The following is a 12978-nucleotide window of genomic DNA, read 5'->3' as shown; positions in this document are numbered from 1 at the left end:
GCGCACAAACTTCAGTAGTTGTGGTGCGTGGGCTCAGTAGTTGTGGCGCGTGGGCTTCAGTAGTTGCGGCTCGTGGGCTCTAGAGCGCAGGCTCAGTAGTTGTGGCGCCTGGGCTTAGTTGCTCTGCGGCATGTGAGATCTTTCCGGACCAGGGATCGAACCTGTGTCCTCTGCATTGGCAGGCAGATTCTTAACCACTGCACCACCAGGGAAGTCCCAGACGTCAGCCTTTGATACCTATGTTCTTTTTATCCTTGTTTGTCAGTTTTTTTTTTACTCCTTGACTATCACTTTAGTGAGGTTTCAGGAGGAAGATGTTTGTGATCATTCTTTTATATTTGATTGAAAATTATTTTTACATTTTCATCTCTAAAAGGGGCTGTTCTATTTAAAAGACTGTGCCCTTTATCACAATTTTTTTAACTTATATTTTATTTAGTTATATTTGATACATTACATGGTTCAAAATTCAAAAGGTACCAAAAGATACAGAGTAAAAAGTCTCTTCTCTCTTATCTATCCTCTAGTCACTCCATTTCCCTCCCTAGAAACAACCAATATCATTGGTTACTTGTGTATCCTTCCAGAACTATTTATGAGTGTATAAATGTGTGTATGTATTTCCCCTTTGTACACAAATTGTTGAATTCTATACACATTGTTTTGCACCTTGCATTCCACTTAACAATAGATATTAGTATTTATTCCATAAAAGTTCTTTAAAAGCTTCTTTGGGCTTCCCTGGTGGCGCAGTGGTTGGGAGTCTGCCTGCCGATGCAGGGGACACGGGTTCGAGCCCTGGTCTGGGAGGATCCCACGTGCCGCGGAGCGACTGGGCCCGTGAGCCACAATTGCTGAGCCTGCGCGTCTGGAGCCTGTGCTCCGCAGCGGGAGAGGCCGCGATGGTGAGAGGCCCGCGCACCGCGATGAAGAGTGGCCCCCACTTGCCACGACTAGAGAAAGCCCTCGCACAGAAACGAAGACCCAACACAGCCATAAATAAATACATAAATAAATAAAATTAAAAAAAAATAATATATGGCATTAAAAAAAAAAAGCTTCTTCATTTTTTTTATGGATGTCTTTCTTTGTCTGACTTATTTCACTTAGCATAATTCTCTCATGGTCCACCCATGTTGTTGAAAATGTTAAGATTTCTTTCTTTTTCATGGCTGAATAGTATTCCATTGTGTGTGTGTGTGTGTGTGTATGTGTGTGTATATATATATATATATATACACACACATACACACACACACACACACACACACACACACACCATGTCTTCTTTGTCCATTCATTCATTGATGGACTTTTAGATTGTTTTCGTATCTTGGCTATTGTAAACAATGCTGTAATGAACATAGGAGTGCATGTATCTTTTTGAGTTTGTGTTTTTGTTTTCTTTGGATAAATGCCTGGTAGTGGAATTGCTAGGTCATATGGTAGTCCTATTTTAAATTTTTTTCAGGAACCTCCATACTGTTTTCCACAGTAGCCATACCAATTTACAGTCCTACCGACGGTACACAAGAGTCTCCTTTTCTCCACATCCTCTCCAACACTTGTTATATCTTGTCTTTTTGATAATAGCCTTCTAACAGGTATGAGGTGGTATCTCATTGTGGTTTTGATTTATATTTCCTTGATGATTAGTGATGTTGAACATCTTTTCATGTGCCTCTTGGCCATCTGTATGTCTTCTTTGGGAAAAATGCCTATTCAGATCATCTGCCCATTTTTTAATTGGATTTTTTTTTTTTTTTTTTTTTTTTTTTGCTGTTGAGTTGTACGACTCTTACAGTTTTTTAATAACAAGTTTTTGAGATACAATGCATATACCATACAATTCACCCATGTAAAATATACAATTCAGTGTTTTTTATTATATTCACAGAGTGTGTAACCATCACCATAATTAATTTTAGAATGTTTTACCCTCCATAAAGAAACTCCATATCGTTAGCAGTCAGTCCCTATTCCCCCCCACCGACTCCCACAGCCCTAAGCAACCACTGAACCTACTTTCTGTCTGTAAATTTGCCTATTTTGGACATTTTCATATAAATGGAATCATTCAATATGTGGGGAGTTGTGTTTCTTACAATTTTCTGCAGAAATACCTGAGAAATTCAAGTGAGTAGGTGGTTTCCAAGTTGATGTGGGTATTTTGGGAGGTAGGTTGTTGTCTGCCCAGGGGAATAAGTCAGGTTAGTTTTAAAGTGGGGATGATGTAGCAGATTCCTGGGATAGAGCCAGTCAGCAAAGACATTTAGGATTAGACTGTCTTTCCTACAATGCAAGAGCACTGTGTAAAGTGAGACCTAAACGATGGTGACTGCCCAAGGTCTGCAGAATCACTGAGCAGCATGCTGAGGGATCATCTTGAAGTCAACACTGGATCAGAATACATTTCTGGCTTTGTAATGGAAGTCTTTGGGGGAAAAAAAACCAGTTATTTTACAAAATTGACTGTCTCTATTTTGTCGCATAAAGTACTTTCAATAATATTTTTTCAGTTGGTTAATTTGCCTTATCCCGTGCTTTGCCCCAAAACACAGATCAGAACGCTTTCACGAACTCCTGCCAGATTTGGTTCACCTTTGCTTTCTCTGTATCTTATCTGTTACACCACATCTTGAAATGCATAGTCATTTTCCTGTGATCAGAGCAGGAGAGGTATCTCTCACACAATCATTTGGTCCTTATTGCCAAAGGGATTGATGTGTCATGTTTCCTTAAACCCAGTGCTGACCCAGAAATTACCCTGTTTTCATATTACAAAGAAGGGGCCAAGGGGCATATGAAGGTTATGGTCAGGCTTCCTCAGTTGTCAAAATTCAAAAAACTTTTCAAAGAAGAAACAAAACAGCCACACAAAATCTCATCCCTTTAAATTGTTATATAGTCTTAACCATCATATGTGATTCTCTTCACTGCTCCGTCTAAGAGTAAGGAAGGAACCATTGTCCTCTAGGGATTCATAAAGTCATAGGTGGCAACTGTATCCTGAGAAGGTAAACTCAGACAGTCAGAGAGCCATTTGGCAGCAGTCTGTGGAGCAAGCCAGCAGGAAGATAAACAATTGCTAACCTGGGACTGTGGGAAGCAAGGAAATTGTACTTTGCTATTGGCAACCTTTTTATGTAAGATTGGGAGAATTAATGCTCCCTGGTGGAACTAAAAGTTTGGCATTATAGGAAAAGTTTTTTAAAAAATCTGAATTTGTTTCTTTAACCTGAAGAAGGATATATTATGATTCCTTTGGTTGAAAAAAAAATCAAACTGGCATAAGCATAAAAGGATATTTATTGGCTTATGTATCCAAAGGTTCTAGTGAGTAAATGTATAATTGGATCCTGGGGCTCAAAGCATGACACAGTTCTCTCCTTTTCTCCTTTCCTCTCTTGGCTTGACCCTCCTCGGTGTTTGCACCATTTTGGGGTTGACTTTCTCCACATGATGGCCACTGGCAGCTGCAGGTTAATCACTTCTACAGGCAAAAACAAGAAGACAAAACAAAACAATCCCCCCTCCCTCCCCCCCCACACACAGACTCCAGGAGCTCATCTTTCCTAGTAGTTCCAAAATTGGCTCCAGGATTGAGTCTCTTCCCCCATTCCTGAACCAAACATTGTGGTAATGATGGCATGGAATATCCTAAGGCAGCCTTGACATGAGTTTGTTAACACATGAAGAGAGAGAAAGTGGGTAGTTAGCCCCACTCAAACTAGATAGACTGAGAGTAGGGAAGGGATATTTCCCAAAGGAACAGCAGGTGTTGTTACCAGAAGAGAGAGTAGATGCTGTGTGCAACCAAAATGCCTGTCTGCTACAGAGAGGAAATCAAGAGCTCATTTGGTTTTGAAGTATACAGCAGGATATTCTCATGGAAGTAAATAACTTCTCTGCTAAAGATTAATGAGGTAAAAATAGGCATAAATGACAGTAGAAGGGACTTTAGTAGTAGATGTTTTTCAGAAAAGCTAGATATAGATCAAAGTTTTATAGAGCAAATCCCATTTTACGACTGATTTCCATTATGAAGTCGCAACTATATTCCTAAAAGGAAACAAATCCACTGAATTTCGAGTTAGGAACTTCTGATGAAGAAATAGTTATGACTGCTACAGATCTATAATACGTACCAGGCCTTGTGATACATCAGTGATAAAACATCTGCCAGCGTTGCAGTTACCAACTATCAATTCACTTTTCCTTTGGGCTCTTTTAGAATGTGGAAGCTGTTTCCTTCATTTATCGTTTTCTTAGCTGCAGACATTTTTCCTATGCTAGGAGGTCTCTAACTCCACCTTGGACCTCGAAAAACTTACCCCTCATTTTGCATAATAGAGCTACCTACAAATGCAGTGTCACATTTTGCCAACAGGGAAGCTGTCTAATTCAGGTTTTACCACAGCCTGAAACTCCCTGAAGAGCAGAGCTTCTGTTTATGTAAAACTGGAGGCCACATAAAGGAAGACAGATGTGGCTTAAGACCCATATGCAGAGACTTCCCAGGCTTTTCAGGCAATGAAAAGGTATAAGAGTGAGGAGGGCAGAAAAGAGGATGGACAAGCAGGTGTAGCCCTCAGCAGTTGCATCGCCTTGGTGTATATCTATTTGTAAGAGAATGGAACCCCAACCTATAACATAGAAAACGGTATATAGACTTTGCCTGCAAGATTGTCAAATTAAATGGAAGAATGGTAAACTCAGATAAAAAATAATTATAGATTTCTCAAGCATTTATATTACTCCTTCCCCATCTTCTCTTTCTTAATTCCTGAAATTTATGTCAAGACTGTATCTTTGAACCCTTTTATTCATTCATTCGTTTGACAAATAGTTATTGAGCACTTGTTATGTGCTGGCACTCTTCTAGGCATTGAGGCTACAGTGGGGAACAAAACAAAATCCTTGACTTTGTAGAGTTCACATTCTGAGGACAGCAGTCAATAAATAAACAAGTATATATCATTTCAGGTACTATTAATTGCTAAGAAGAACAATGAAGCAGGGTGAGAAGGATAAAGAGTGGTAGAAGAAGGAGGCTGTCATTTTATATACGATGAATGTGGTATTTGAACAGAGACATGATGGGCTTTTAGGAGCAAGCCATGGGCTACCTGGAGGAGGAGTAGCCTAGGCAGAGGGGGAAGTAAGGCGAAGATGCTGGGTCCAAAGAAGCTTGGTCTACAGCTAGGAGTTCCAGCCACAGTTGCTGGAGGACAGTGAGGAAGGGAGAGCGTGGTAAGAGGTGAGGTCAGAGGCAGAGCGAAGGCAGGTGGGGGATGGGGGCTGCTCATTATTAAGGGAAGAAGGGAAACCAGTGACGGTTTGGGCAGAAGAATGATGAGGTCTGACTCGTTTTAACCAGATAGTTCCAGCTGCAGTGCAGGAATAGGGTAGAAGCACGGAGACCAATCAGGAGATTTTTGAAAAAAATCAGGCCAGAAATGATGGACCGGAGTGGTTGAGGTAGAGGTGGTGAGAAGCATTCTCACCCTGGGTGTAGTTTGAGACCTGAGTTTCCTTCCTTCATTTGTTTTTTCCTTTTTCCTCACTATTCTTTAGAGTATAGTACGTAACCCCTCCCCCCAAGTAATGGAATTTGTATTTGTATAGTTTTGAGACTAGGGGCTTTATTTCTGGTCCTGTCTTAGTCGTATCTCGCCTCCTCTGTCAGCCCCTCTAAAGTTTACTCGATACGGGGTTGGGCTCAGATGATGATAACACTGCTGCAGATTCTACATCTAGGAGTTCTGGCGTGATGGGAGAGGGGATCAGCACGTACTAGGAAGGGAGACTCGAGAGCAGGGTCTTCCCTACTTCTGATCAGGGAACTCAGCCGGAAGCGTGGTCTACTACTAATCATGCCCAGAATCTGCATTCCTTATATCCTTACAGAAGTTGTTCTCATCACTGACAGTTTTACAGAGAAAACTCATACTGGGGTAGAGAACTGCAGCAAAGACAGGAAGCACGGCTGTGCTTCAGGCTGATGTGTGGGCAGCGACGATACTTGTCATAGAACCTTAGTGTCTCAGACTTGGAAGGCTCCCTCGAGGGCATTTGATCCGGTCTTCTCCCACTGCTGTGTAAATCCCTGCCATGATATGTAATCATCTAGCCTCTGCTTCCAGAGTCTAGAATCCATAGATCATAGAATGTCAGTGCTGAAAGTGATCTTAGAGATCATATAGGCCTGAGACTAGAAGAATCCAGGAGTGTGAACTCTCAGACCCATGTTCTTTCCACTCACAATGTTGTCACTCCAAATACAGGGCAGCCCTTGCTGGTAGAATGACAGAGGTGGGTTTAAATGTCTCTGTTTTCATCCCATCATAGGCTGTCTGGGCTTATTTTCTTCTCAGTGCTGAACAGTAATGAATCCTTTCTTTTTATTTTCAACCCTAGGGGTTGCCCTCCTCTCAGATGTGTACCCTGAGAAAATCTTGCCTGGCCTGTTGGCACAGTATGATGGCGGTAAAGACAAGCACACACTGGAGACCAGAATGAAAGTCGGGGAAATCCTGATGCGAATTGTCAGGGCATTAGGTGAGTTTTCTTGTTTCAGCATCTGGAATGGGGTCAGGGAGCAGTATGGCTGTGGAACCAAAGTCTGTGCACCTGGAGGCTTGTTATGCTAGCAAGGTGAGGACAATTTGGGGGCTGAGGTGAGTTACTTCCTGTTCAAGGATTTAGCAAATGTCCAGCGCGCACCAAGAGATTGGCAGCAATAGTGCCCATTCTTCTGCAACTGCTTAGTCTCCTCCCCTGAGCTATGTTGGGGCCCTGATTTTCCTCAGAGCTGGAATGAGAAGTTTCCCACTTGCTGAGCAGCAGCAACCATGAAAAAGAAGGGGAATGTCAGACAGGGAAAGAAGAGCGCTAACTCTGGTTGAATGACTTCTGTGTGCCAGGTCCTCTACGTGTATGTAATCTCATCTAATTTTCCCAAGAAATTCTATAAAGAGGCTGTTGTTAGGCCCATTTTATAGATGAGGAAACTGTAGCACAGGGACCTTCAGCAATTTGTTCAAGACTCATTCAGCTGGTAAATAGTAGTGCTAAGAACTGAACCTACCAACTCGAAGGAAGTTGCTCAAAACCACACAAGCTGAGAGTTGTAAAGCCATGGGCTCTAGAGTTACACTGCTTGGGGTCAAATCCCAAGCTGCTGCTTATCAGCTTTGTGATCATGGGAATGTTTCTCAACCTCTTGGTGCCTCAGTGTCCTCATATATAAAAAGAGGCTATTGATAGCACTTACCTCATATGGCTATTGTAAGGATTAAATTTTACTCTTTACCCACTAGGGGAAGATTTTGAAAAACAAACTAGCTTTGGGATTCCCTGGCAGTCCAGTGGTTAGGACTCTGCGCTTCCAATGCAGGGGGCGCGGGTTCGATCCCTGGTCAGGGAACTAAGATCCCGCATGCTGCACGGCATGGCCAAAAAACCCCAAAAAAACAACAAACTAGCTTTTGCCTCTTGTATCAAGAATTTACGTTGAATTCTTCCTTCACCAACATTTTTAAGGATTTCCAAAGATTCCACATAGCCATGCATCATTTCCACGGACGTAGCCCTTAATTTTCCTAATTTCTGGGTGACCCTCTGGCTAAAGAAGATAGAACCTAGATCTCCAACCACTTAAATTCTTTTATCGCTGAAAGGAAAATCTCATGAGAGTGAAATTAAAAGATCTTTTTTCTGCCCTTTGAAGAAGGGCGAACTTTCTATATTTGCTTTAGTCTTAAATATGGGCCTGAAACATACCAGACAAGTGCACCATTATGAGAATTGATTCTCTCACAGTAGGTGTGAGTGTTAAGTTTAACGTGTTACAGGATCAGATGCAGCTCTGACTTCCATTTGTGTGTATCATTGTGATCATCGATCTGAGAAGGATGTGTCTGATGCATCAACAAAACATGTCTGTTCTCTGTAACTTCTGGTAGACCGCTATCATTGGCGTGATAAACGCTGAAAAGGCACATTTCTCCATCTCCACGGGCCCGTCCAAATCATCTCGTGTGGTGAGATTGAAGGTGGGGATGAAGGACTAGGTTGAGTGGGAGAGAGGCCTTGCTCCTCCTTACATAGTCCCATAATTAGCCCAATTTCCAAAACTGCCTTCTGGCATTTCAAAGCGTATTCCATCAATTCTCAAAGTTCTAATCTTCCTGTAGCCTACTCTAACAAGTATCCAGCTGTAAACATTGCCTTAGCTTTAACTGCTACTTTCTAATTCACCTTACCAACTTGTCCGGGTGCATAGATGAGATGACTGACTGAAATCCTTTAAGTGAAATTAAAGCCCATTTTTACAACATAGCCAATGTCCTCAGTTTACTATTGGTGTGGAAATCCTTGTGACAGCCACTTTATAAGACTTCTTTAATAAGTACCCTAGTTTCAGTGGTCCAGGCCTTGTGCTCTCCCCATCCCCAACTCTTCTTTGCAGCAAGGGGATTTCCATGGGAACACAGGCCCATAGGTAGGAGCCAGGTGCAGTACTACCGCTTCCTCTTGGCTTCAGTTCCCTAACCACATCTACTTTTCATCCTGCCGCTAGACAATGGTGAAAAATCAGCAGGAGTTTTTTTTTTCTTTTCATTAAAAAAAAAAATTGAAGTATCATATACATATAGAAAAGTATATAAAGTACACTAATTTTAATAGTGTAGTTTTATGGTTTTCTACATATCTGCCATCACCCAGATCAGTACAGAGAAACTTCTAATAACCCATAAAGTTTCCTTTTTTCCCTTCCTAAGCTATACCTGCCCCAGAGGTAAGCGCTATTCTGACTTTTTATCAGCGTCAATTTATTTTGATTGTCCTTGAACCTCATTTTTTAAAAAAAATTATTTATTTATTATTTTTGGGTGCATTGGGTCTTCGTTGCTGCGCGCGGGCTTTCTCTAGTTGCAGAGAGTGGGGGCTACTCTTCGTTGCGGTGTGCAGGCTTCTCATTGCGGTGGCTTTTCTTGTTGCACAGCACGGGCTCTAGGTGCGTGGGCTTCAGTAGTTGTGGCACGCGGGCTCTAGCGCGCAGGCTCAGTAGTTGTGGCGCATGGGCTTAGTTGCTCTGCGGCATGTGGGATCTTCCCGGACCAGGGCTTGAACCCATGTCCCATGCATTGGCAGGCGGATTCTTAACCACTGCGCCACCAGGGAAGTCTGAACCTCATTTTAATGGAATTAAATCCCCATGTTTCCAGTAAGTTGATAGATACGGACACTTGGGTAAATTTGGGTCAAATTTTAGGGGGCAAGAATATTTCATAGGCTGTGCTGTGTATTGTATTTCCCGTTGCCTCACATTACAAGGCGTATGATGTCTGGTGTCTCATTTTAGTGATGTGAAGATTGATCCGTGGTGTTTCTAGTAGGATACATCCATAATAAACTTCCCCATCAACCTTCCTCCTATTGGTTTTAAGTAACCACTGGTGATTGTTGCCTAGATTGTTGCTGTTATTTCATAGAGGTTACATTTTTTTACACATTAGGAAACAGATACAGAGACGGTTACTAACTTGCCTAATGTTACATAGCTAATTAATGATGAATCCAAAATTTCAATCCAGACAATCTGACTCCAGATCCAGTCTCTTACCCAATACACAATTCTGTATCCTGAAAATTTTCCCATGTCATTAAGCATCTTTTTCCTGTCATTAACACACATTTTCCATATCCTCTATAATTTTTAATGATTGCATTAGACTATATCATTTGAATGTATCATAATTTTTTTCAACTGACCAGCTTACAGGTTGTTCTAATTTTTCACTATTATGAATTATGTTAAGATGAATATTCTTGTAGCTAAATCTTTGTGCAGATCCACGATAATTTCCTAGGAAAAATTTCTAAAAGTAGAATTTCTTAAAAGCATGTGCATATTTTAAAACATATTTATTGCTAAATTATCTTCCCAAGAGATTGTGCCAGTTTATATTTTAATGTTTGAGAATATTTGTACCCTCATCAGCACTATGTATGCTATGTGTTATTTTTATCAAGCAGATATATAAAGAAATGTTGCTGTGTTTTTATTTCCATTTATTCAATTGACAGGGTTAAATATTTTCCATATTTTTATTGGCTAAATTTTTGTGTTTGTGGAGGGTGTATGTGTGTGTGTGTGAATTGACTGTTCCTATCCTTTCTTCATGTTTCCATTGGGGTGTTGATTTTGTTATTTAATTTGTAAAAGCTTTATATATTTACAGATCTTGAACCACTAACATTTATGTTGTAAATATTTTCTTTGGTTTGTTTACATTTTAGTTTTGTTCATATTTTCTGTTTCGTTTGTTTTGAAATATAGAAGTTTTTTATTTTGATGTAGGCAAATCTATCTTTTCTTTTATGGTTTCTCTCTTATATAGAAAGGCTTTCTTAAACCAACATTTTATAAGTATGAATCTATATATTTTAATCTCTACTCCTCAACATAGAAAATATGGTGGAAGGATTTTGGTTTCATTTCTTTTATTTAAGGAACTATTTAGTTTTTTTATTGTACTTTTAGAAATTTAATCTTAATGCATTGCTAAATTACCAGTCACTCCAAATGTTTCTCCATCTGTTTCCTCTTATATGGCCCAATGTCGACGTTGACAATAACCTGTGGGCTGTTATATGTCATTGCATTTTTTTAAAACTTCTTTTAAATGTATAACATTAAATAACTGTGCCCAAGATATTGAATTGGTAATTGGGACAATACCTGACAAGTGGAATTAAAGCAAAGGGTATTGAGTACATCTGTAAGGGTATTTCCTTCTGAGATTGCCTAGAGCATTATTCCTGATCTGATATAGACTACACTCTTCTCACATATGCCAGATGAAGTATCTTCTCTCTCTTCAGCAGAGCTGGACAAGCACTACCAGTTCTTTGTTCCTCTAGGCCAGTGATTCTCAAATGGGGGTGTGGGGGGAAGAATTTGCCCCCCAGGGGACATTGGCAATGTCTGGAGACATTTTTAGTTGTTAAACTGGGGGCAGGGGGGACGTTACTGGCATTTAATGGGTACAGGCCAGGGAAGTTTCTAAACATCCTACAGTGCACAGGACAGCCCCCTGCAACCAAGAATGATCTGGCCCAGAATGTCAGTAGGGCTCCTGCTGATGCACCCTGTTGTAGAACTCATGTTCTGCTTTATAACATCACTCAGATATATTAGTTACATCCAGGACTGCCACATACAATTGTGCAGGTTGTTCTCAGATTCAAAAAGTCCAAGAGGCGGTATTGTATGAATGGCAGGGCCTGGAGCTGTACAGTACTCACCTGTGCAGTCATCCTGGTGGCCTTGACTGAATTCTACCCTATCCTACATCTCAGTTATATCTTAGATTGCCATCTCACTGGAGAGAGCTTGAAAAAGTTATTCATTCCTTCTTGTAATTACAAATCCTCTTGGATGGGGGAGGTTCTGCACATGGCTAATCTTATCTATTTTATACCAATTTTATGAGCATACTTTTTAGTGGATAGCCTTTTCTGATATCTGCTGAATATAGGAGTGTGTCCTTATTATAGAGCCTGTGGCCACCTTTGAAGTGATTACATATGCCTCCTTTTTTTTTTGCCTTCCTTTTACATTTAATGGACCATAATATGAACTAAAGTATATTTTTAAATTATCCCTTGTATTTAGGGAATGTTTTATATCCTTTGCTGATATTTATTTCTCATTCTAAGGAAAAAGAGAAATAAATGAAATTGCTTTTTACTTGTTTGTGGCTCTCATTTGAATTTCAAGCTTGGATCAGAAGTCCTTGATGGAAAAACAAGTTTCCTCCTCTGCCCATAGTAATACCCAGACATTCTCTGAATTCTAATCTCCTGCCTTTGTCAAGTCTAAATCATATAAAGTCCTGGGTTTTTTGGTAGCTCTTTCTAATGCTCAAAGCTCTTTTTTTAATCTTTTTTTTTTTTTTAATTGGGGTATGGTTGCTTTACAGTGTTTTGTTAGTTTCTGCTGCACAGTGAAGTGAATCAGCTGTATGTATACATATATCCCCTCTCTTTTAGATTTCCTTCCCATTTAGGTCACCACAGAGCACTGCGTAGAGTTCCTTGTGCTATACAGCAGGTTCTCATTAGTTTTTTATCTTGAATATGTTTATTTTTTTCTTAATCTCGAGAGCAGAGGCATCAATGTAGTTCAGTTCAAAAATGGTTTTTGAGTAGGCACTGAATGGCCAGTTCTGTGCCTGGGGCTGGAAATAGGAGCACGAAAAAGCAACCGTCTCTTCCTTCAAGGAGCTTATAGTTGAATCAGAGCCATCAACTCACACAGATCTTCTAAGGTGACCTGCTGATTTAGGGAGAGGCCTGTGTAGGGTATTATGGGAGCTCAGAGGAAACGGTCTTGTCTGTCTTTTTCTCTTTGGGACCCTGCAGTTGAATGTGGCAAAGTGCTTTGGGGCTACATCAGTTCCTCATCGTTATCAAGAACAGCAGGTCAGTTTTTGAAAAATGGCTTTGTACGTTAGCTTTCAGAGATTTTCAACTCACAGCATAGCCTGAAGGTGAAAAGGTGGGTTGGATGTGGGGCTTCCCTGGTGGCGCAGTGGTTGAGAATCTGCCTGCCAATGCAGGGGACACGGGTTCGAGCCCTGGTCTGGGAAGATCCCACATGCTGCGGAGCTGCTGGGCCCGTGAGCCACAATTACTGAGCCTGCGCGTCTGGAGCCTGTGCTCTGCAACAAGAGAGGCCGCGATAGTGAGAGGCCCGCGCACCGCGATGAAGAGTGGGCCCCGCTTGCCACAACTAGAGAAAGCCCTCGCACAGAAACTAAGACCCAACACAGCCATAAATAAATAAATAAATAAGTAAGTAAGTAAGTAAGTAAGTAAATAAATAAATAAAAAAAGGTGGGTTGGATGTGTGAATAGTTGGGTACTCGTCTGGGAGTTCAGCATTCATAGATTTCAGCAGCAATG

At 40.9% G+C, this 12978-nt stretch overlaps 1 protein-coding gene across 2 annotated transcripts in view; it reads left to right on the top strand.

Moving 5' to 3' along the window:
• TANGO6 (transport and golgi organization 6 homolog) overlaps nucleotides 1–12978 on the top strand; it is a 184465-nt gene that overhangs the window by 101681 nt on the left and 69806 nt on the right. For both annotated transcript variants that reach the window (XM_068528750.1, XM_068528751.1), the window contains one exon: nucleotides 6421–6561. In XM_068528750.1, coding sequence (XP_068384851.1) covers nucleotides 6421–6561 — 141 coding nt within the window. The remainder of the gene's footprint in view (nucleotides 1–6420; nucleotides 6562–12978) is intronic.

Source organism: Eschrichtius robustus, chromosome 19, assembly GCF_028021215.1.
Source record: "Eschrichtius robustus isolate mEscRob2 chromosome 19, mEscRob2.pri, whole genome shotgun sequence".
Taxonomy (NCBI): Eukaryota; Metazoa; Chordata; class Mammalia; order Artiodactyla; family Eschrichtiidae; genus Eschrichtius; species Eschrichtius robustus.
This window is presented reverse-complemented; position numbering and strand designations above follow the sequence as displayed.